Here is a 24,315-nt window from a genome sequence, read left to right as displayed (position 1 = left end):
ATTTACTTTATTCCGAATACTACGAGCATTCAGATTGTAGGCGTTGTGCCAAGAAGCACATACAATCATTTGTTTTATTAGTTTCAGTTCATTTGTGAGAAAGCAAAATGAGATTTGAATATTTGAAATGTGTCTGAGAACTCAAACTTGTTGAAGGTCTGGAAATGTCCTGACTTTTGATGGCTGAACTGATATTGTAGCAATGAAAATGTAAGGCTATTCACGACATGAAATAAAGAAAATATGGAATTTCAGAAATGTTGATGATGATATTCCAGGTAAGACTGGCTCACTGCTTGTTTAACTTATGAGTGATCAATTAGAGGTTAAACATTGACAATTGGATAGCAATGAAAGTACCTGTTGTTGCTGAAGTGTTTAAAGCGGTGGTTACCGTTGTCGGTGGTTCAGTTGATGTTGAAGTCGATGGTGATGTTGCTGTTGATAACAGAGTTCACAGTTGTCAGTGAAGTAAAGCAATAGCCCAAATCATTGCAGCAAAAAGCACATAAATTGAGGTAGAGGTCAACAATATGAATAAAAATCTTGGGAGATGTGAAAATTTGAAAGTGCTGGGATACTTATATGCAGACTAACCTGGAACTCTAAGTTAAGGAGTACATATTGTATTCATTAGTGCGTTGTTGCAGATGTTTCGCTTTAAAATAGAGTTTTTGACTACAGGAAGTACAAACTTGTCTGCTCAATTTTAGTTATTGAGTTTACAAAATACCAATAAATATCATTGGTTGTATTTCTTTTTTTTTGTAAATTAAGTGTATCCAATTATTTTGTTTTATCCATTGAGAGGCAATTTAGTGTGATCAATCTGCCTAATCTGCACATCTTTGAGTTGTGGGGGTGAAACACACGCAGATACGGGGAGATTGTGCAAACTCCACACTGACACTGACCCGGGGCCGAGATCGATGCCGGGTCCTCAGCGCCATAGGCAACAGTGCTAACCACTACGCCACCATACCACCCAGTTTGCATTTCTTTGGTGCAAAAGGTATCACCAACATTTGTAACTTATTCTGTCAATATTGATAATAATTATAACAACTATTATTATCACAAGTTGGATTACATTAACACTGCAATGAAGTCACTGTGAAAAGTTACTGTGAAAATTTAGATTGCTCCAGAAGATGTGATATATGCTAAGCATGGAAATGTTAATTAACAGCGAGAAACAGGTCATATGATATATTGTGGGCAGGATTCAGCAGTCACCTTGCGCCCGACACGGATCCAGGTGTGATGGGTTCATCCCGGGAGAGCCCCAAATTAGGCCAGGTAAGATCCATCAATGCAAATTTAAATGCGCCATTGAAATGAACCATTTAAATATCCGGATGCTGGTTCACACGGCAAACGGTCATGCCTGCGATACCTCGCCAGGGCGCCATTTAGGAGTTGTCAACACAAACGTGGACTATGTGTAATGGCACCTTGGGTACATCTCACAGGGTAGGAGAAACCCTGAGTGGTCAGGGACACAGGGTGATATCCTCAGACACGGGCACCTTGGCACTACCAGTCTTGCATCCTGGCCGTGCCACCCTGGGTACCTGGCATCGCAATTATGGAACTGCCAGGGTGCCTCGGAGGTACTTCCAGGATGCCAGCAGCACTTCCAAGGTGCCATGTGAGCAGTGCAATGGATCCGGAGTGCCAGTTTGTAATTGTCAAGGATCGGTCCTGGAGGGGTTGTGAGGGGAAGATCCGAGAGAACGTCGTACAGTTTACAGCGGAAGTGAAGGTGATTTTTGTCTGATCCCATTGCAGGAGTGTCAATGATAACTGATCACCTGAAGAAGGAGCCGTGCTCCGAAAGCTTGTGTTTGAAACAAACCTGTTGGACTTTAACCTGGTGTTGTAAGACTTCTTACAATGATAACTGATGCATTGATCAAGCTTTTATTCGTATGGGACTCGTCATATCCATTATTAGGAAAGATAGTAATGTCACTGCTTGAGCATGTTTATTGATTTTGTTTTGACATCAAATCTTGAATGAAGAAGTGATTGTCGGGGTGTTGTGACAAGAAGCACAAACAATCCTGTGTTTGATGAGCTTCAGTGCACTTGTGAAATAGCAAAATGAGATTTGAAAATTTGAAATGTGTCCAAGAATTCAAACATGTTGATGGTTGTGAAATGTCCTGACTTTGGATGGCTGAACTGATATTGTAGCAATGGAAATGTTAGGGTATTCGCAGGCATGAAATCATGAAAATATGGAAGGCTGTTACAATTTCATTTAGGCTGATGATGATATTCCAGGTAAGACTGGTTCACTGCTTGTTTTACATATCACTTATCAGTTAAACGTTGAACATTGACAATTGGATAGTACTGGAAATACCTGTTGTTTCACTTATTGCTGTTGAAGCTGAAGTGTTGAAAGCTGTGGTTACCATTGTAGATGGTTGAGTTGATGTTGAAGTTGATGGTGATGTTGCTGTTGATGATAATAGAGTTGTCAGTGAAGTGACGCAATCGCCCAATTAATTGCAGCAAAAAGCACATAAATTCAGCAAGATAAGGTCAACAACATGAATAAAAATCATGTGAGATTTGAAAATTTGAGTGCTGTGATACTTATTCGCAGACTAGCCTGGATCTTCAATTTAAGGAGTACATGTTGTATTTTGAAGTACAATGTAACAAGATGTTTCTACTACGGGCAGTACAAACTTGTCTGCTCATTTTATTTATTGAGTTTTAAAAATACCAATGAATATCATTGTTTGCTTTTCATTTATGCAAAAGGTATCACGAACATTTGTAATTTACCCTGTCAAAAATAATAATCTTTAGTGTCACAAGCAGGATTACATTAACAAAGTAAAAGTTACTGTGAAAAATTGGATTGCTCCAGAAGTTGTCATATATTCTAATGATAGAAAGGTAAATTAACAGCGAAAAACAGGTAATTATGATAAATTGTGGGCGGGATTCAGCAATTGCTTTGCGCTCGGCACAGATCCGTGCAGGCTGGGTGAAACCAGGGCGAGCCCAAAATCGGCCTGGGGAAGATCCAGTAATGCATATTTAAATGCGCCATTGAAATGAGTCGTTCAAATACCCGTACACCGGTTCATCCAGCGCCCGAGAGCAAATGGCATGCCTGCGGGACCACGCCAGGGCGCCATTTAGGATGGGGCAACACAAACGTAGACCACGTGTAATGGCACCTTGGTACATCTCACAGAGCAGTAGAAACCCTGAGTGGTAAGGTATATAGGGTAGACACGGGCACTTTCGCACTTACAATCTTTCATCCTTGCAGTGCCACCTTGGCACCTGGCATAGCAATTATGGCACTGCCAGTGTGCCTGGGTGGTACTGCCAGGGTGCCAGCAGCACTGCCAAGGTCACAAGTGGGCAATGCCATGGATCTGGGGTGCCAGTTTGTAACTGTCAGGGATCGGGCCTGGAGGGGTCGTGAGGGGGAGTTGCCAGTGGCCGAGAGAACGTCGTATAGTTCACAGCGGAAGTGAATGTGATTTTTGTATGATCCCATTGAAGGAGCGCCAATGATAACTGATACATGAAACAAGCTTTTGTTCCTTATGGCATGAGTCATATCCATTATTAGGAAAGATAGGAATGTCACTGCATGAGCATGTTTATTGATTTTGGTTTGACAAGAAATCTTGAATGAAGATGTGATTGTAGGCGTTGTGCCAAGAAGCACATACAATCATTTGTTTTATTAGTTTCAGTTCATTTGTGAGAAAGCAAAATGAAATTTGAATATTTGAAATGTGTCTGAGAACTCAAACTTGTTGAAGGTCTGGAAATGTCCTGACTTTTGATGGCTGAACTGATATTGTAGCAATGAAAATGTAAGGCTATTCGCGACATGAAATAAAGAAAATATGGAATTTCAGAAATGTTGATGATGATATTCCAGGTAAGACTAGCTCACTGCTTGTTTAACTTATGAGTGATCAATTAGAGGTTAAACATTGACAATTGGATAGCAATGAAAGTACCTGTTGTTGCTGAAGTGTTTAAAGCGGTGGTTACCGTTGTCGGTGGTTCAGTTGATGTTGAAGTCGATGGTGATGTTGCTGTTGATAACAGAGTTCACAGATATCAGTGAAGTAAAAAGCACATAAATTGAGGAAGAGGTCAACAATATGAATAAAAATCTTGGGAGATGTGAAAATTTGAAAGTGCTGGGATACTTATATGCAGACTAACCTGGAACTCTAAGTTAAGGAGTACATATTGTATTCATTAGTGCGTTGTTGCAGATGTTTCGCTTTAAAATAGAGTTTTTGACTACAGGCAGTACAAACTTGTCTGCTCAATTTTAGTTATTGAGTTTACAAAATACCAATAAATATCATTGGTTGTATTTCTTTTTTTTTTGTAAATTAAGTGTATCCAATTATTTTGTTTTATCCATTGAGAGGCAATTTAGTGTGATCAATCTGCCTAATCTGCACATCTTTGGGTTGTGGGGGTGAAACACACGCAGATACGGGGAGATTGTGCAAACTCCACACTGACACTGACCCGGGGCCGAGATCGATGCCGGGTCCTCAGCGCCATAGGCAACAGTGCTAACCACTACGCCACCATACCACCCAGTTTGCATTTCTTTGATGCAAAAGGTATCACCAATATTTGTAACTTATTCTGTCAATATTGATAATAATTATAACAACTATTATTATCACAAGTTGGATTACATTAACACTGCAATGAAGTCACTGTGAAAAGTTACTGTGAAAATTTAGATTGCTCCAGAAGATGTGATATATGCTAAGCATGGAAATGTTAATTAACAGCGAGAAACAGGTCATATGATATATTGTGGGCAGGATTCAGCAGTCACCTTGCGCCCGACACGGATCCAGGTGTGATGGGTTCATCCCGGGAGAGCCCCAAATTAGGCCAGGTAAGATCCATCAATGCAAATTTAAATGCGCCATTGAAATGAACCATTTAAATATCCGGATGCTGGTTCACACGGCAAACGGTCATGCCTGCGATACCTCGCCAGGGCGCCATTTAGGAGTTGTCAACACAAACGTGGACTATGTGTAAAGGCACCTTGGGTACATCTCACAGGGTAGGAGAACCCTGAGTGGTCAGGGACACAGGGTGATATCCTCAGACACGGGCACCTTGGCACTACCAGTCTTGCATCCTGGCCGTGCCACCCTGGGTACCTGGCATCGCAATTATGGAACTGCCAGGATGCCAGCAGCACTTCCAAGGTGCCATGTGAGCAGTGCAATGGATCCGGAGTGCCAGTTTGTAATTGTCAAGGATCGGTCCTGGAGGGGTGGTGAGGGGAAGATCCGAGAGAACGTCGTACAGTTTACAGCGGAAGTGAAGGTGATTTTTGTCTGATCCCATTGCAGGAGTGTCAATGATAACTGATGCATTGATCAAGCTTTTATTCGTATGGGACTCGTCATATCCATTATTAGGAAAGATAGTAATGTCACTGCTTGAGCATGTTTATTGATTTTGTTTTGACATCAAATCTTGAATGAAGAAGTGATTGTCGGGGTGTTGTGACAAGAAGCACAAACAATCCTGTGTTTGATGAGCTTCAGTGCACTTGTGAAATAGCAAAATGAGATTTGAAAATTTGAAATGTGTCCAAGAATTCAAACATGTTGATGGTTGTGAAATGTCCTGACTTTGGATGGCTGAACTGATATTGTAGCAATGGAAATGTTAGGGTATTCGCAGGCATGAAATCATGAAAATATGGAAGGCTGTCACAATTTCATTTAGGCTGATGATGATATTCCAGGTAAGACTGGTTCACTGCTTGTTTTACATATCACTTATCAGTTAAACGTTGAACATTGACAATTGGATAGTACTGGAAATACCTGTTGTTTCACTTATTGCTGTTGAAGCTGAAGTGTTGAAAGCTGTGGTTACCATTGTAGATGGTTGAGTTGATGTTGAAGTTGATGGTGATGTTGCTGTTGATGATAATAGAGTTGTCAGTGAAGTGACGCAATCGCCCAATTAATTGCAGCAAAAAGCACATAAATTCAGCAAGATAAGGTCAACAACATGAATAAAAATCATGTGAGATTTGAAAATTTGAGTGCTGTGATACTTATTCGCAGACTAGCCTGGATCTTCAATTTAAGGAGTACATGTTGTATTTTGAAGTACAATGTAACAAGATGTTTCTACTACGGGCAGTACAAACTTGTCTGCTCATTTTATTTATTGAGTTTTAAAAATACCAATGAATATCATTGTTTGCTTTTCATTTATGCAAAAGGTATCACGAACATTTGTAATTTACCCTGTCAAAAATAATAATCTTTAGTGTCACAAGCAGGATTACATTAACAAAGTAAAAGTTACTGTGAAAAATTGGATTGCTCCAGAAGTTGTCATATATTCTAATGATAGAAAGGTAAATTAACAGCGAAAAACAGGTAATTATGATAAATTGTGGGCGGGATTCAGCAATTGCTTTGCGCTCGGCACAGATCCGTGCAGGCTGGGTGAAACCAGGGCGAGCCCAAAATTGGCCTGGGGAAGATCCAGTAATGCATATTTAAATGCGCCATTGAAATGAGTCGTTCAAATACCCGTACACCGGTTCATCCAGCGCCCGAGAGCAAATGGCATGCCTGCGGGACCACGCCAGGGCGCCATTTAGGATGGGGCAACACAAACGTAGACCACGTGTAATGGCACCTTGGTACATCTCACAGAGCAGGAGAAACCCTGAGTGGTAAGGTATATAGGGTAGACACGGGCACTTTCGCACTAACAATCTTTCATCCTTGCAGTGCCACCTTGGCACCTGGCATAGCAATTATGGCACTGCCAGTGTGCCTGGGTGGTACTGCCAGGGTGCCAGCAGCACTGCCAAGGTCACAAGTGGGCAATGCCATGGATCTGGGGTGCCAGTTTGTAACTGTCAGGGATCGGGCCTGGAGGGGTCGTGAGGGGGAGTTGCCAGTGGCCGAGAGAACGTCGTATAGTCCACAGCGGAAGTGAATGTGATTTTTGTATGATCCCATTGAAGGAGCGCCAATGATAACTGATACATGAAACAAGCTTTTGTTCCTTATGGCATGAGTCATATCCATTATTAGGAAAGATAGGAATGTCACTGCATGAGCATGTTTATTGATTTTGGTTTGACAAGAAATCTTGAATGAAGATGTGATTGTAGGCGTTGTGCCAAGAAGCACATACAATCATTTGTTTTATTAGTTTCAGTTCATTTGTGAGAAAGCAAAATGAGATTTGAATATTTGAAATGTGTCTGAGAACTCAAACTTGTTGAAGGTCTGGAAATGTCCTGACTTTTGATGGCTGAACTGATACTGTAGCAATGAAAATGTAAGGGTATTCGCAGGCAAGATATCATGGGGACTTCCGGCGGCGACCATGGAGTGAGCGGTCGCACATTTGACACCTCCCGCTTATGGTGCTCTTTGTGTGGCTTTTAAGCCGGATTGTTGCAGGAAATTTATCGAGAAAGGGTGTAGAAGCAAGAGCAGAAAAAATGGAATCTCAGTTTATGGAGCTGCGGCCCAGACTTCATCAGAGAAGAACAAACCAGTCGATGGTGGCGATTGAGGCACGGACAATCTGCGTGGAGATGGTTGGCGAACCGGGTCAGACCCCGTCAGCTCAGTGGTCAATGGACCAATTCGTGAGCTTCTTAAATGAGAAGTTCACCCAACAACGGAAGGACAGTGCAGAGGACCTGGCCCGGGCGGTGGACTCAATCAAGACGTTGGTTGACCGTGTGGAGACGAAACTGGCGGCCCAGGGTCAGGCAATCCAGAGGTTGGAGGAGCTGGCGGGGGAACATGAGGACCAATCTATCTCGATGGCAGCAGAGATTGGGATGCTGCGTGACCAGCAGAAGAGGCTGCTGTAGAAAGTGGAGGACTTGGAAAATCATTCTCGGAAGCAGAACTTTCGGATCGTGGGTCTACCAGATGGAATCGAATGATCGGATGCTGGTGCATATGTGGGGAAGATGTTGGAAGCTGCTTGGGGAAGGTGCGTTTGATCGACCGCTGGAGCTGGTGTGATTACATCAGGTCCTGGACAAGGAACGCATTATGAGGTAGGCCAGACAGATGAGGCGATGTACGTGGGAATTCAAGTTCCGGGTGTATTAGGACCTAGGAGCCGAGCTTGCAAAGAGGAGGGCAAGCTTTAATAAGGTCAAGTCAGCCCTGTACAAAAAGGGCATAAACTTTGGACTACTGTACGCGGCCCGCCTATGGGTGACCTATGGGGGCCGGCAATGGTACTTAGGCTTGTCAGAGGAGGCAGCGGACGTTATGAAGGAGAATAGACTGACTGAAGAAGGAAGATCTTGAACTTTGATGGAGGAGAACAGAACTATGTTTGGTAAAACTTTGGATCTGTGTTGTTTGGACTTATTTCGGAGTTTTGCTTGTTTCTTGTTTTATTTTTCGGTTCTGTTTGGGGTTAGGCTGGTATATAGCAATTTGTAAAGGGAGGAGGGGTGGGCCTTTGTGCTCGGACCTTGGGAGGCATTGTTTGTTTGTTTTTGCTTCTTGCCTTTGTTTCGACTGCTTGCACTAAGAAGGGGGGGAGGGGAACCAGTGGAAGTGAGATGTTAGGCACCATTGGCATGGGCTGCCAGGCTTGCTGGCAGAGCTAGTTCACGGATGCAAAATGAGGGGTGAGCTCAAGACCGATGTGGGGGGGGGATGGGAGGGGGAGGGCTTGGGAACTAGACTGCTGATGGGGAGGGGACTTTCAAAGTGGAGGAGGAGGAGGGTTGATGACGGTGGTTGCCCGAAGGCGGGCCAGGGGAGGTGCGGGACATGGGCCGAAGACTGGCCTCGGAGAGGTTATGGTTGATCGGCAGGGGGACGGGTGGCGGGCCCCCCGACCAGGGTGGTCACATGGAACGTTCGGGGACTGAATGGGCCAGTCAAAAGTTCCCGTGTATTCAGGCACTTGAGGCAACTGAAAGCGGGCATGGCCTTATTGCAGGAGACACATTTGAAGGTGGGGTATCAGATTATGTTGAGGAAGGGATGGGTTGGGCAGAGGTTTCATTCGGGATTAGTCTTTGAAACGAGGGGGGTGGCAATCCTGGTCAATAAACGGGTGGCATTCGAGGTGGGGAAGATGGAGGCGGACACGGGCCGATTCAATTGCAAGGGAATAGACAGGCGTTTCTGTGGCTCCAAACAAGACTCCAGGATGGTATGTTGCCTCCCTGGTGCTAGGGTCAAGGATGTCTCGGAGTGGGTACAGGACATTCTGGAGGGGGAGGGTGAACAGCCAGTGGTCGTGGTACACATCAGTACAAATGACATAGGTAAAAAAAGGGATGAGGTCCAAAAAGCTGAATGCAGGGAGCTAGGAAGGAAGTTAAGAAATCGGACCTCGAAGGTAGTGATCTCAGGATTGTCATGTGCTAGTCAGAGTAGAAATGACAGGATAGATAGGATGAATACGTGGCTGAAGGGATGGTGTCAGGGGGCGTTTCAGATTCCTGGGGCATTGGGACCGGTTCTGGTGGAGGTGGGACCTGTAAAAACTGGACGGGCTACACCTGGGCAGGACTGGAACTGTTGTCCAGTTGTCTATTTGCTAGAGTGGTTGGGGAGTGTTTTAACTAATGTGGCAAGGGGATGGGAACCGATGCAGGAAGTCGGAAGGTCGTAAAACAGGGACAAAAGCAATAAGGGGGAAAGTGTAAGGCAGAGAGGCCATAGTCAAAAATCAAAAAGGGCGACAGGACAAGGTACAGTGACTGAGGGGAGCTCAGTGAATAGGCCCAGTAATACTAAAAGGAATAAAACGAGAAGTAAAAACATAAATAGAAAGTGACATGACATGAAGATATGGGTTCAACGACTAGGAAAATTAGAATAGGTAAGAGGAAAAATAACTTAGGAGAGGTTACTGATCAAGGTGTTAAGATTCGAAACAGAGGTATAAAAGCCAACATAAGTGTATTTTATCTGAATGCTTGTAGTATTCGGAATAAGGTAAATGAATTGATGGCACTAATCATCGTGAATGACTATGATTTAGTGACCATTAAAGGATGATCACGACTGGGAGTTAAATATCCAAGGGTATCAAACTATACGGAAGGACAGAGTGGATGGTAAGGGAGGTGGTGAGCTCTGTTATTTAAGGATGACATCCAGGCAATAGTAAGGGATGACATTGGTGCGATGGAGGATAAGGTTGAATCGATTTGGGTGGAAATCAAGAATAGTAAGGCAAAAAAGTCACTGATAGGAGTAGTCTATAGGCCACCAAATAGTAACATTATGGTGGGGCAGGCAATAAACAAAGAAATAACGGATGCATGTACAAATGGTACAGCAGTTATCATGGGGGATTTTAATCTACATGTCACTTGGTTTAACCAGGTCGGTCAAGATTCCTGGATAATGGGGCTCATTCTGGGGTAGGTGGGACCTCTACAAACGGGATGGTCGTCACCTGGACCAGAGGGGTACCAATATCCTGGGGGGGGAGATTTGCTAATGCTTTCGGGAGGGATTAAACTAGTTCAGCAGGGGATTGGGAACCTGAATTGTAGCTCCAGTATACAGGAGGTTGAGAGTAGTGAGGTCATGTGTAATGTTTCAAAGTTGCAGGAGTGTACCAGCAGGCAGAAGGTGGTTTAAAGTGTGTCTACTTCAATGCCAGACGCATCCGGAATAAGGTGGGTGAACTTGCGGCATGGGTTGGTACCTGGGACTTCGATGTTGTGGCCATTTGAGAGATATGGATAGAGCAGGGACAGGAATGATTGTTGCAGGTGCCGGGGTTTAGATATTTCAGTAAGCTCAGGGAAGGTGGTAAAAGAGGGGGAGGGGTGGCATTGTTAGTCAAGAACAGTGTTAGGGTGGCAGACAGGAGGTTTGATGAGAACTTGTCTACTGAGGTAGTATGGCTGAGGTTAGAAACAGGAAAGGAGAGGTCACCCTGTTAGGGGTTTTCTATAGGCCTCCGAAAAGTTCCAGAGATGTAGAGGAAAGGATTGCAAAGATGATTCTGGATAGGAGCGAAGGTAACAGGGTAGTTGTTATGGGGGACTTTAACTTTCCAAATATTGACTGGAAATGCTATAGTTAGAGTACTTTAGATGGGTCCGTTTTTGTCCAATGTGTGCAGGAGGGTTTCCTGACACAGTATGTAGATAGGCCAATGAAAGGCGAGGCAATATTGGATTTGGTACTGGGTGATGAACCAGGACAGGTGTTAGATTTGGAGGTAAGTGAGCACTTTGGTGATAGTGACCACAATTCGATTACGTTTACTTTAGTGATGGAAAGGGATAGGTATATACCGCAGGGCAAGAGTTATATCTGGGGGAAAGGCAATTATGATGCGATAAGGCAAGACTTAGGATGCATCGGCCGGGGAGGGAAACTGCAGGGGATGGGCACAATTGAAATGTGGAGCTTGTTCAAGGAACAGCTACTGCGTGTCCTTGATAAGTACGTACCTGTCAGGCAGGGAGGAAGTGGTCGAGCGAGTGAACCGTGGTTTACTAAAGTATTTGAAACACTTGTCAAGAGAAAGAAGGAGGCTTATGTAAAGATGAGACATGAAGATTCAGTTAGGGTGCTCGAGAGTTACAAGTTAGCTAGGAAGGACCTAAAGAGAGAGCTAAGAAGAGCCAGGAGGGGACATGAGAAGTCTTTGGCAGGTAGGATCAAGGATAACCCTAAAGCTTACTGTAGATATGTCAGGAATAAAAGAATGACAAGGGTAAGAGTAGGGCCAGTCAAGGACAGTAGTGGGAAGTTGTGCGTGGAGTCCGAGGAGCTAGGAGAGGTGCTAAATGAATATTTTTCGTCAGTATTCACACAGGAAAAAGACAATGTTGTCGAGGAGAATACTGAGATACAGGCTACTAGACTAGAAGGGCTTGAGATTCATAGGGAGGAGGTGTTAGCAATTCTGGAAAGTGTGAAAATAGATAAGTCCCCTGGGCTGGATGGGATTTATCCTAGGATTCTCTGGGAAGCTAGGGAGGAGTTTACTGAGCCTTTGGCTTTGATCTTTATGTCATCATTGTCTACAGGAATAGTGCCAGAAGATTGGAGGATAGCAAATGTTGTCCCCTTGTTCGGGAAGGGGAGTAGAGACAACCCCGGTAACTATAGACCAGTGAGCCTTACTTCTGTTGTGGGCAAAGTCTTGGAAAGGTTTCTAAGAGATAGGATGTATAATCATCTGGAAAGGAATAATTTGATTAGAGATAGTCAACGCGGTTTTGTGAAGGGTAGGTCGTGCTCACAAACCTTATTGAGTTCTTTGAGAAGGTGACCAAAGAGGTGGACGAGGATAAAGCAGTTGATGTGGTGTATATGGATTTCAGTAAAGCGTTTGATAAGGTTCCCCACGGCTATTGCAGAAAATACGGAGGCATGGGATTCAGGGTGATTTAGCAGTTTGGATCAGAAATTGGCTAGCTGGAAGAAGACAAAGGGTGGTGGTTGATGGGAAATGTTCAGCCTGGAGTCCAGTTACTAGTGGTGTACCACAAGGATCTGTTTTGGGGCCACTGCTGTTTGTCATTTTTATAAATGACCTGGAGGAGGACGTAGAAGGATGGGTGAGTAAATTTGCAGATGACACTAAAGTCGGTGGAGTTGTGGACAGTGTGGAAGGATGTTCAAGTTACAGAGGGACATAAATAAGCTGCAGAGCTGGGCTGAGAGGTGGCAAATGGAGTTTAATGCAGAAAAGTGTGAGGTGATTCATTTTGGAAGGAATAACAGGAAGACAGAGTTGGGCTAATGGTAAGATTCTTGGTAGTGTGGATGAGCAGAGAGATGTCGGTTTCAATGTACATAGACCCCTGAAAGTTGCCACCCAGGTTGAGAGGGTTGTTAAGAAGGCGTACGGTGTGTTAGCTTTTATTGGTAGAGGGATTGAGTTTCGGAGCCATGAGGTCATGTTGCAGCTGTACAAAACTCTGGTGCGGCCGCATTTGGAGTATTGCGTGCAATTCTGCTTGCCGCATTATAGGAAGGATGTGGAAGCATTGGAAAGGGTGCAGAGGAGATTTACCAGGATGTTGCCTGGTATGGAGGGAAGATCTTATGAGGGAAGGCTGAGGGAGTTGAGGCTGTTTTTGTTAGAGAAAAGAAGGTTAAGATGTGACTTAATTGAGGTATACAAGATGATCAGAGGATTAGATAGGGTGGACAGTGAGAGCCTTTTTCCTCGGATGGTGATGTCTAGCACAAGGGAACATAGCTTTAAATTGAGGGGAGATAGATATAGAACAGATGTCAGAGGTAGATTCTTTACTCAGAGAGTAGTGAGGGCGTGGAATGCCGTGCCTGCAACAGTAGTGGACTCGCCAACACTCAGGGCATTCAAATGGTCATTGGATAAACATATGGATGATAAGGGAATAGTGTAGATGGGCTTTAGAGTGGTTTCACAGGTCGGCGCAACAACGGCCTGTACTGCGCCGAAATGTTCTATGTTCTAAGGCAGCCTTGAGGAGGAGTTTACATAATGTAACCGCGATAATTTCCGAGAACAGAATGTAATGAAACCTACGCGGGAACAAGCGGTCCTAGATCTGGCCCTGTGTAATGAGAGAGGATTGATTAATGATGTCTTAGTTAGGGATCCTCTCAGAAGGAGCGATAACAATATGGTGGAATTTGAAATACAGATGGAGGGTGAGAAGGTAAAATCAAACACTAGTGTTTTGTGCTTAAACAAAGGAGATTACAATGGGATGAGAGAATAGCTAGCTAAGGTAGACTGGGAGCAAAGTCTTTGTGGTGAAACAGTTGAACAGTGGAGAACCTTCCAAGCAATTTTTCACAGTGCACAGCAATGGTTTATACCAACAAAAAGGAAGGACGGTAGCAAGAGGGAAAATCGAACATGGATATCGAAGGAAATCAGGGAGAGTATCAAATTGAAGGAAAAAGCATACAAAGTGGCAAAGATTCATGGGAGACTAGAGGACTGGAAAATCTTTAGGGGGCAACAGAAAGCTACTAAAAAAGCTATAAAGAAGAGTAAAATAGATTATGAGAGTAAACTTGATCAGAATATAAAAACAGATAGTAAAAGTTTCTACAAATATATAAAACAAAGAGTCCTTTAGACTAGAGGATGAGAAGGGAGATTTAATAATGGGAGATGAGGAAATGGCTGAGGAACTGAACAGGCTTTTTGGGTCAGTCTTCACAAATAACATGCCAATGATTGATGGAAATTAGGCTATGACAGGTGAGGACCTTGAGATTATTGTTATCACTAAGGAGGTAGTGATGAGCAAGCTAATGGGGCTAAAGGTAGACAAGTCTCTTGGCCCTGGTGGAATGCATCCCAGAGTCCGAAAAGAGATGGCTAGGGAAATTGCAAATGCACTAGTGATAATTCACCAAAATGCACTAGACTCTGGGGTGGTCCCGGCAGATTGGAAATTAGCAAACGTGACACCCCTGTTTAAAAAAGGAGCTAGGCAGAAAGTGGGTAATTATAGGCCACTGGATGCTGGAATCTATCATCAAGGAAGAAATAGTGAGGCATCTGGATGGAAATTGTCCCATTAGGCAAACGCAGCATGGGTTCATAAAGGGCAGGTCGCACCGAACTAATTTGGTGGAATTTTTTGAGGACATTACCAGTGCAGTAGATAATGGGGAGCCAATGGATGTGGTATATCTGGATTTCCAGAAAGCCTTTGACAAAGTGCCACACAAAAAGTTGCTGCACAAGATAAAGATGCATGGAATTAAGGGTAAAGTAGTAGCATGGATAGAGGATTGGTTAATTAATAGAAAGCAAAGAGTGGTGATTAATGAGTGTTTCTCTGGTTGGCAATAAGTAGCTAGTGGTGTCCCTCAGGGATCAATATTGGACCCACAATTGTTCACAATTTACATAGACGATTTGAAGTTGGGTACCAAGTGCAATGTGTCCAGGTTTGCAGACGACACTGAGATGAGTGGTAAAGCAAAAAGTGCAGAGGATACCGGAAGTCTGCAGAGGGATTTGGATAGGTTAAGTGAATGGGCTTGGGTCTGGCAGATGGAATACAATGTTGACAAATGTGAGGTTATACATTTTGGTCGGAATAACAGCAAAAGGGATTATTATTTAAATGATAAAATATTAAAGCATGCTGCTGTGCAGAGAGACCTGGGTGTGCTAGTGCATGAGTCACAAAAAGTTGGTTTACAGGTGCAACAGGTGATTAAGAAGGCAAATGGAGTTTTGTCCTTCAGTGCTAGAGGGATGGTGTTTAAGACTAGGGAGGTCATGCTGCAATTGTTTAAGGTGAGGTCACACCTGGAGTATTGTGTTCAGTTCAGGTCTCCTTCCCTGATAAAGGACATACTGGCGCTGGAGGATGTGCAGAGGAGATTCACTAGGTTAATCCCAGAGTTGAGGGGGTTGGATTACGAAGAGAGGTTGAGTAGACTGGGACTGTACTCGTTGGAATTTAGAACGATGAGGGGGGATCTTACAGAAACATTTAAAATTATGTAGGGAATAGATAGGATAGATGTGGGCAGCTTGTTTCCACTGGCGGATGAAAGCAGAACGCGGCAGCATAGCCTCAAAATAAGGGGAGGTAGATTTAGGACTGAGCTTAGGAGGAACTTCACCCAAAGGGTTGTGAATCTATGGAATTCCTTGCCCAGTGAAGCAGTTGAGGCTCCTTCATTAAATGTTTTTAAGATAAAGATAGATAGTTTTTTGAAGAATAATGGGATTAAGGGTTATTGTGTTCGGACCTGAAAATGGAGCTGAGTCCACAAAAGATCAGCCATGATCTCACTGAATGGCGGAGCAGGCTCGAGGGGCCAAATGGCCTACTCCTGCTCCTAGTTCTTATGTTCTTATATGTTGTGGTTCGTGGGAAGTTGGAGGGAATGGCCGTGGTATTGGTAAATATATATGCCCCAAACTGGGATGATGTTGAGTTTGTCAGACGGGTGTTGGCAAGATCCCGGACCTGGATTCATATCGACTGATTATGGGGGAGATTTCAACACGGTCCTTGATCCGAGGCTGGATCAGTCGAGTTCCAGGTCTGGGAAGTTAACAGCTATGGCAAAAGAGCTGTGGGGGTTTCTGGAGCGAATGGGGTGGGGGGGGGGGGGGGGGGGGGGGGGAAGCGGGGTTGGATCCATGGAGATTTGGGAAGCCAAGGAGTAAGGAGGAGTTTTCATTCTATTCGCATGTACACAAGATGTATTCCCGGATAGACTTCTTTATGTTGGACAAAATATGCTGGCTGAAGTGCTGGATGTTGAATATTCAGCAATTATGATGTCAGGCCATGCCCCGCACTGGGTAGACATGCAAGTCAACAAAGAAAAGGCCCAGCAGCCACAATGGAGGTTAGACGTGGGGCTGTTAAAGGAGGAGGAGGTGCGCGAGCGGGTGTGGGAGGCCATTCAGGGATATATAAAGATCAATGACACAGGTGAGGTTTCAGCGGGGGTAGTGTGGGAGGCATTGAATGTAGTTATTAGGGGGGAAACTCATCTCAACTCGGGCACATAAGGAGAAGACTGAGCGGGCGGAGTCGGACAGCCTGGACGTGAAATTTTCAGGTGGACAGGAGGTATGCGGAGTCTCCGGACGACGGGCTTTTGAAGGAGCGTCAGAGACTGCAGCTGGAATTTGGGCTCCTGTCCACAGGTAAGGCAGAGGGACAGCTGAGGAGGGGAAAAAGCCAGCAGGATGTTGGCCCACCAGCTGAGGAAACAGGAGGCGGCGAGGGAGATTGGGAAAGTAAAAGATACAGGTGGGAAGTTGTTTTCAGATCTGGCGGGGGTGAATGATGTGTTTAGGGAGTTGGATTGGATTGGATTGGATTTTTTTATTGTCACGTGTACCGAGGTACAGTAAAAAGTATTTTTCTGCAAGCATTTTTCTGCAAGCAGAAATGCAGATCATTCAGTACATGGAAGAAAAGGGAATTAAACAAAATTCAAAATACAAGAAAATACATGAGAATACATAATAGGGCAACACAAGATATACAATGTAACTACATAAGCATTGGCATCGGATGAAGCATACAGGGTGTAGTGTTAATGAGGTCAGTCAATAAGAGGGTCATTTAGGAGTCTGGTGACAGTGGGGAAGAAGCTGTTTTTGAGTCTGTTCGTGCGTGTTCTCAGACTTCTGTATCTCCTGCCCGATGGAAGAAGTTGGAAAAGTGAGTAAGCCGGGTGGGAGGGATCCTTGATTATGCTGCCCGCTTTCCCCCAGCAGCGGGAGGTGTAGATGGAGTCCATGGATGGGAGGCAGGTTCGTGTGATGGACTGGGCAGTATTCACGACTCTCTGAAGTTCCTTGCGGTCCTTGGCCGAGCAGTTGCCATACCAGGCTGCGATGCAGTCCGATAGGATGCTTTCTATAATACATCTGTAAAAGTTGGTAAGGGTTAATGTGGACATGCCGAATTTCCTTAGTTTGCTGAGGAAGGATAGGCGCTGTTGTGCTTTCTTGGTGATAGCGTCGATGTGAGTGGGCCAGGACAGATTTTTGGTGATGTGCACTCCCAGGAATTTGAAACTGCTAACCATCTGCACCTCGGCCCCGTTGATGCTGACAGGGGTGTGTACAATACTTTGCTTCCTGAAGTCGATGACCAGCTCTTTAGTTTTGCTGGCACTGAGGGAGAGATTGTTGTCGTTACACCACTCCACTAAGTTCTCTATCTCCCTCCTGTATTCTGACTCGTCGTTATTAGAGATCCGGCCCACTATGGTCATATCGCCAGCAAACTTGTAGATGGAGTTGGAACCAAGTTTTGTCACGCAGTCGTGTGTGTACATGGAGTAGAGTAGGGGGCTAAGACGCACTCTTGCGGGGCACCGGTATTGAGGACTATTGTGGAGGAGGTGTTGGTGTTCATTCTTACTGATTGTGGTCTGTTGGTCAGAAAGTCAAGTATCCAGTTGCAGAGTGGAGAGCCAAGTCCTAGGTTTTGGAGCTTTGATATGAGCTTGGCTGGGATTATGGTGTTGAAGGCGGAGCTGTAGTCAATAAATAGGAGTCTGATGTAGGAGTCCTTGTTTTCGAGATGCTCTTGGGATGAATGTAGGGCCAGGGAAATGGTGTCTGATGTGGACCGGTTGCGACGGTATGCGAATTGAAGTGGGTCAAGGCGTTCCGGGAGTATGGAGGTGATGCGCTTCATGATCAGCCTCTCGAAGCACTTCATTACAACTGACATCAGGGCCACCGGGTGGTAGTCATTGAGGCATGTTGCCTGGTTCTTCTTTGGTACCGGTATGATGGTGGTCTTCTTGAAGCAGGTGGGAACCTCGGTGTGGAGTAGGGATAGGTTAAAGATGCCTGTGAATACCTCTGCCAGCTGGTCTGCACAGGCTCTGAGTGCACGACCAGGGATCCCGTCCGGGCCCGTCGCCTTCCGAGGGTTCACTTTCAGGAAGACCGATCTGACTTCGGAAACTGTGATGGCGAATTATGAGCTGCTGGGGCACTCGACAGCGCATTGTTGGTTACCTGCTCAAACCGAGCATAGAATGCATTAATTCATCGGGGAGGGGTGCGCTGCTGCCAGAGATACTGCTCGGCTTCGCTCTACAGTATATCAGGCACTGGTGGCAAATGTAAGGACCGATCGGGTCCGGTCAGAGTATTTTAGTCTGTGCAGGGGCACAAGGCAGGGGTGCCCACTCTCCCCACTACTGTTTGCCCTAGCCATAGAGCCTTTGGCAATGATGCTGAGGACATCGAACATTTGGTAGGGAATAGTGAGAGGGGGTGGAGCATAAGGTTTCGTCCTATGCGGGCGATTTGTTCCTGTATATAACAGACCCGTTGCGGGGGACTTACAGGAATTATGGGAATACTGGAGGAATTTGGCCGGTTCTCAGGCTACAAACTAAACATGAGCAAGAGCGAGGTTTTCAAGATCCAGGGAAGGGGGCAGGAGAGGAGACTGAGGGATATGCCGTTCAAAGTGCCGTTCAAAGGGGCGCGGGGAGGAAGGCTTGGCCCTCCCGAACTTTATTAATTACTACTGGGCGGCTAATATTTAGATGGTTAGGAAGTGGGCAGTGGGGGAGGGGTTGCGGTGGGAGTGGGTAGAGGCGGCATCTTGTTAGGGCACGAGTCTGGAGGCTCTGTTAATGGCACCTCTGCCGTTCTCACCGGCTCGGTACTCCACAAGCCCAGTGGTATTGGCAGCCCTGACAGTGTGGGGCAATGGAGGCAGCATATGAGACTGGAGGGGACGTCGGTGTGGTCACCGATCTGTGACAATCACCGGTTCACTCGGGGGGGGGGGGCTGGATTGGTGCTTTAGGAGGTGGCAGCGGGCAGGGATTGAGAGATTTGGGGATCTCTTGAGAGCGGTTCCCGAGCCTGGAGGAGCTGGACAAGGAGTTTGAGTTGCCGGGTGGGTACGGATTCCGGTACCTGTAGGTACGGGACTTTCTCCGGAGGCAGATTCCAAGCTTCCCTCGCCTCCCTCTAAGGGAACTACTGGATAAGGTGATGTCTAAAACGGGGGGAGGGGAGAGTATCAGAGGTATATAAGGAATTGAAGGAGTGGGAAGGGGTCCAAACCGGGGAGGTGAGGCAGAAGTGGGAGGACGGGTTGGGGGGGAAATGGAAGCCGGGCTATGAAGCCAGAAAGCCCTGAAAAGAGTCAATACATCCTCATCATGTGCCAGGCTTAGCCTGATCCAGTTCAAGGTGGTCCACAGGGCTCATATGACTGTGGCCCGTATGAGTAGGTTTTTTGAGTGGGTGGAGCACAGCTTTACTTCCCTCCAACACTCGGCGTAGTCGGCAGGATATCAGGACAGGATGACCAGCGATGATGTGGCTCCAAATCGGGTGAGTGTCTTTTATCTACCACCCATAGTTAGGGAGAGATTTCACATTAGTCGTTGGCCGATCGGAAATTGCGATTTCAAAGAACGAAACGGAGGAAGTGTCTGACCGCGTGAGGTGGAGTAAAAATCTTTGGGGAAAACCGGGGTGTGGGACCGGGTAGTTAAGTTAAGGAAAGCGTTTTGAGGAATTTGCTTATTTGCTTTGGAGATTGAAGTGCCTGGTCGTAAGTAAAAACTCATAGGACGAAATACCACGGGAGAAAGTGTTGGAAGGATCTCACCTAGTGTGGGAAAGGATTGGATTGGATTGGATTTGTTTATTGTCACGTGTACCGAGGTACAGTGAAAAGTATTTTTCTGCAAGCAGCTCAACAGATCATTCAGTACATGGGAAGAAAAGGGAATTGAACAGAATTCAAGAAAATACATGAGAATACATAATAGGGCAACACAAGATATACAATGTAACTACATAAGCATTGGCATCGGATGAAGCAGACAGGGTGTAGTGTTAATGAGGACAGTCCATAAAAGGGTCATTTAGGAGTCTGGTGACAGTGGGGAAGAAGCTGTTTTTGAGTCTGTTCGTCCGTGTTCTCAGACTTCTGAATCTCCTGCCCGATGGAAGAAGTTGGAAAAGTGAGTAAGCCGGGTGGGAGGGATCCTTGATTATGCTGCCTGCTTTCCCCCGGCAGCGGGAGGTGTAGCCGCAGGACTAACCGCGAGAGGGTAGAGCCGCGGAGGACAAACCCCACAGGAGGTACGTGTGAGAGTGTGCGAGTATGAAGAGATGGCCGGATCCGATAAAACAGGCAGCAGGAGCAAGGTAGAGCAAGATAGATGGGGACCCGAGGGATCGATCGTACAGGTGATTGTAACCCATGATGGTAAGTTAATTGCAAAGATGAGGGAGAAAAGATACAACCCAGATTCACCCGCGGCTGAGCAGAAGGCCTGGTGGGCAGGCCAAACCAGGAATAAATATGAGAAGCGGGTAATAATTGCAATTGCGATTTTAAGGAACCTCGGGAGTAAAGAATTGCAGGAGGCAAAAGTAGCAGGTGTAAGACGCGCGCTGGAAGGGCGTTGGAGAAAACTACAGGGCAGATTTGTGCGGACTGTTATCCCAACAGCACCATGTGTCATGGAGGCGAGTGACTATGGTGATGACTGGGACAGTTTTGAGGAGGGAATGTACGAGGATTATGCATACTCCTCCTCCTTATGAGGAAAAGGATGAACCATTACCTGTAGCCCCATTGCGTGTGGTGAGGAAAACGGTGGAGGGGCAAACCACTTAGCAGCATATCCAAACACCTTTCACAGCTGGAGAAAGACAAATGTTCCTGAATGAACTGCCCTCTCTAAAATGACCGAATGATAATGGCTCTTTTTGGAATAAACTGACTAATTACAGGAGGCTCATAGGTTAACCAATGATGATATCCATTTATTGTGAAGGGCAAAGATTCCCGCACCAGTATGGGCAAGCATGCCACCACCACAAAGGGATCGCACATGGGTCACGCAGAGGGGTGGGGGAAACAAAGACGCCCTCTTTACTACCATTAGAATGGCAGTGCGAACTGCCATAGGGAGAGGTAGCCCAAATTGGACACTGATCACCTTACTTAGGGATCAAATGAAAGGGTCGAGGATTATGCAGAGATGAAATTTGAGGCATTTAAGCATCATTCAGGGACAGTAGCCCCCAGCAGAGATGATGAAATCTTTTTTAAAATGTTAACGGATGGAATGGGTCCGCATCCGACTAGGATCGGAAAATATGGAACTTCCAGTAAGGAACAACTTTAATCAGGTCTTAGCATGGGTCAGGAAGGCAGAGGCTAATTTAGGAAAAGGGTCCAAGGTCAGCCCCGTAGGAAATTTAGAAGGAGGAAAGCAGTGCTACACATGCAGAAAGGAAGGACATTTCGCAAGGGAGTGCAGAAGCAAGAAAGAAGCTAAGCAGGGACTCCTGAGGTGTCCGGATTGCAGGAGAACAGGACACGAGCAGGAACATTGTTGGGCAAAGGGAGGGGGCAAGGAAGGTCAGGGACCCAAAGCCCTAAAGGACAGTGGAGGATTGAGTCCCCCAGGATCAGGTAATACAGGTTTCAGCTGAGGATTTAGCAAAAATGTTCAGCGCCCTAAAGCAATGACACATTTCAGCCCTCACGAGTAAAGAAAGGGACTCCCGGATATTTGTTGATGCTCTGTTAGGGGGCCAGCCGTGCACAATGTTGATAGATACCGGGGGCTTCAATATCCATCACCGATATAGATTTACCCTTAACTGGTCAAACAACTCAGATCAGGGAGGTGGGGGATGGGGTCCGTGTGGCCACATTAAGCGAACCCACCCTTTTAGAAATCAGGGATTTTACTGTAAGAATCCAAATCTGGGTATGTAAGACTGCTGAGGGAACTATATTAGGGATAGATTGGCTAGAGCAATTGGGAGCAGTAATAAACGCTAAAACACAGGTCATTGAGTGGAAAAGGCCACACAATGTAGATAGGGGGGACAAAAAGGTCTGGCATCACGTCCACAGCATGGCTTCAGTCACAACTGACTGGGGGCAGCAAGGGATGTGGGGAATAATAGTACAAGCATATCCAGTAGTATGGGCCAGGAACAAGCAAGATTGTGGGAGCCTGAAGGTGACTCCAGTCACCATCACCGGAGACCCACACCCACCACATAAGCAGAATCCCATAAAAAGGGAAGCGACTGAGGCAGTAAGGGAGATAGTGCAAGAATGTGAAGCTCAGGAGATGGTAAAGTGACCCACTCACCCACTAACTCCCCAATTTGGCCGGTAAGGAAGTCGGACGGCTCGTACCGACTGACGGTAAATTACACCAGCGTAAACAAGCAAGCGGTAAGGAAATACCCCATTGTGGCAAATCTGACAAATATTTAGAATAACCTTCGCCCAAAACAGAATGTGTTTTCAGTATTAGATATAGCCAACAGATTCTGGTCTATTCCAGTGTGGGAAAAGCATCAGGACGAATTAGCTTTTATCGTAGGGGAAAAACAGTGTACTTGGGCTAGGCTACCCCAAGGGTGTCACAATAGTCCGGCCATTTTCCATAGGCACATGGCAGAGGTGGTTGCCCAAGTGAAACTTAGCAGGACACAGAGTACCATACTCCAGTATAAAGCCTGGGCTCAAATTCCTGGGGCTCATGTAATTTTAACAAAGCATGGTAGCAATTATGTTAAGTATAAAAGCAACAGTTGGTAAATATACTCTATAAAATTCGATGTGTGTGGTAATAGGCGCTTACATTAGGAAGATTCAGGACAAATGAAAGAAAAATGCCAATAACACAGAAAGTATTTGGTGTGGAGTTTAAATTGAGAGTGTATGGCTGGCAGTGGCGGACTGGCCAGGGTGTCAGCTTGCCCGATGGCAAGTGGGCCCCTGATGAAGTGGGCCCCCTATATCAAATAAAAATTTAATAAAGAAACAAACACAGACCGCTGTTTTAGTACTAAAAAGGAATAAGAAAAAAAAGAGAACATGACACAAATAAGCAGTGCATGAAAAGGAACGAAGCAGGGGAGGTAGTGGAAGGATGTGGAATAGGGGGGCCCGGGTCGGGCATAATTAAGGAAATTCCATGTTTTCAGCAAGAGTGTGTGAATTTAAAGATAAAGTTACAATTCGTGATTTGAGATGGTTGGCAACTTCAAAGGATATCAAGCAGTAGTATTGGTTCAGCCGGTACACCGGTCCGGGGCCCGGAGAGCCAAGAAGGGGCCCGTGAATCTCTGAAGGGCTCTTAAAAATTATAATTAATTAGATAAATAAATCTCCAACTTCTTTCCTGACATTTGTATTCTAACTTAATAAAATATAATTGTTTTTAAAAAGAGCAATACCAAATAAAAATGCAATAAAGAAACAAACAAATATTCACTCAGTGTATGAAGGAACGAAGCAGTGTTAAACGGATGTGAAAAGGAGTGGGGGGGGGGGGGGGGGTGCTGGTTCACCCGGGTCGGACATAGTTGGAAATCCAGAGTTTTCAGCAAGTGTGTGAATTTAAAGATAAAGTTACAGTTCGTGATTTGAGATGGTCGGCAACTTGAAAGGATATCAAGCAGTACATAGGGTCGTGAGGTCACCGAAAAGGAGAAGCGGTACCTTTGACAGTGAATCATGAGGTCAAAGATATGGAAGTGATAAGCCATGATCGGTAAACTCAAAGAGTTGCGACTTGTAACACTACACTGGTATCAAACTGGACATGTTAACTTTGGTCGTGGGACCATTCTTAATGTCTTACTATAGTCGGACCAAACTTCTAAGTTTCAACAGTTGTCTCAGTTGCTTGCTGGTGTGAACACTGGACAGTGGATTGTCTCCTCTTCTGAAGCTGCATAGGCCACAGTAGTATTGACTAATGAACATAGCCTATTGAAGTGTAAGTAAGTTATTTTATA

The 24,315-nt window shown here is 45.4% G+C and overlaps 1 protein-coding gene across 1 annotated transcript in view; it reads right to left on the bottom strand.

Moving 5' to 3' along the window:
* LOC119975646 (serine-rich adhesin for platelets-like) overlaps window positions 1-24,315 on the bottom strand; it is a 134,088-nt gene that overhangs the window by 92,833 nt on the left and 16,940 nt on the right. Inside the window, exons 2-5 of the mRNA XM_038815428.1 lie at window positions 5,874-5,969; window positions 4,008-4,085; window positions 2,372-2,467; window positions 361-438 (exon numbers count right to left, since the gene is read on the bottom strand). Coding sequence (XP_038671356.1) covers window positions 361-438; window positions 2,372-2,467; window positions 4,008-4,085; window positions 5,874-5,969 — 348 coding nt within the window. The remainder of the gene's footprint in view (window positions 1-360; window positions 439-2,371; window positions 2,468-4,007; window positions 4,086-5,873; window positions 5,970-24,315) is intronic.

The sequence above is a fragment of the Scyliorhinus canicula genome, chromosome 13, assembly GCF_902713615.1.
Source record: "Scyliorhinus canicula chromosome 13, sScyCan1.1, whole genome shotgun sequence".
In the NCBI taxonomy this organism is placed as follows: Eukaryota; Metazoa; Chordata; class Chondrichthyes; order Carcharhiniformes; family Scyliorhinidae; genus Scyliorhinus; species Scyliorhinus canicula.
The sequence above is the reverse complement of the archived record's forward strand: the minus strand, read 5'-3'. Positions and strand labels throughout refer to the sequence as shown.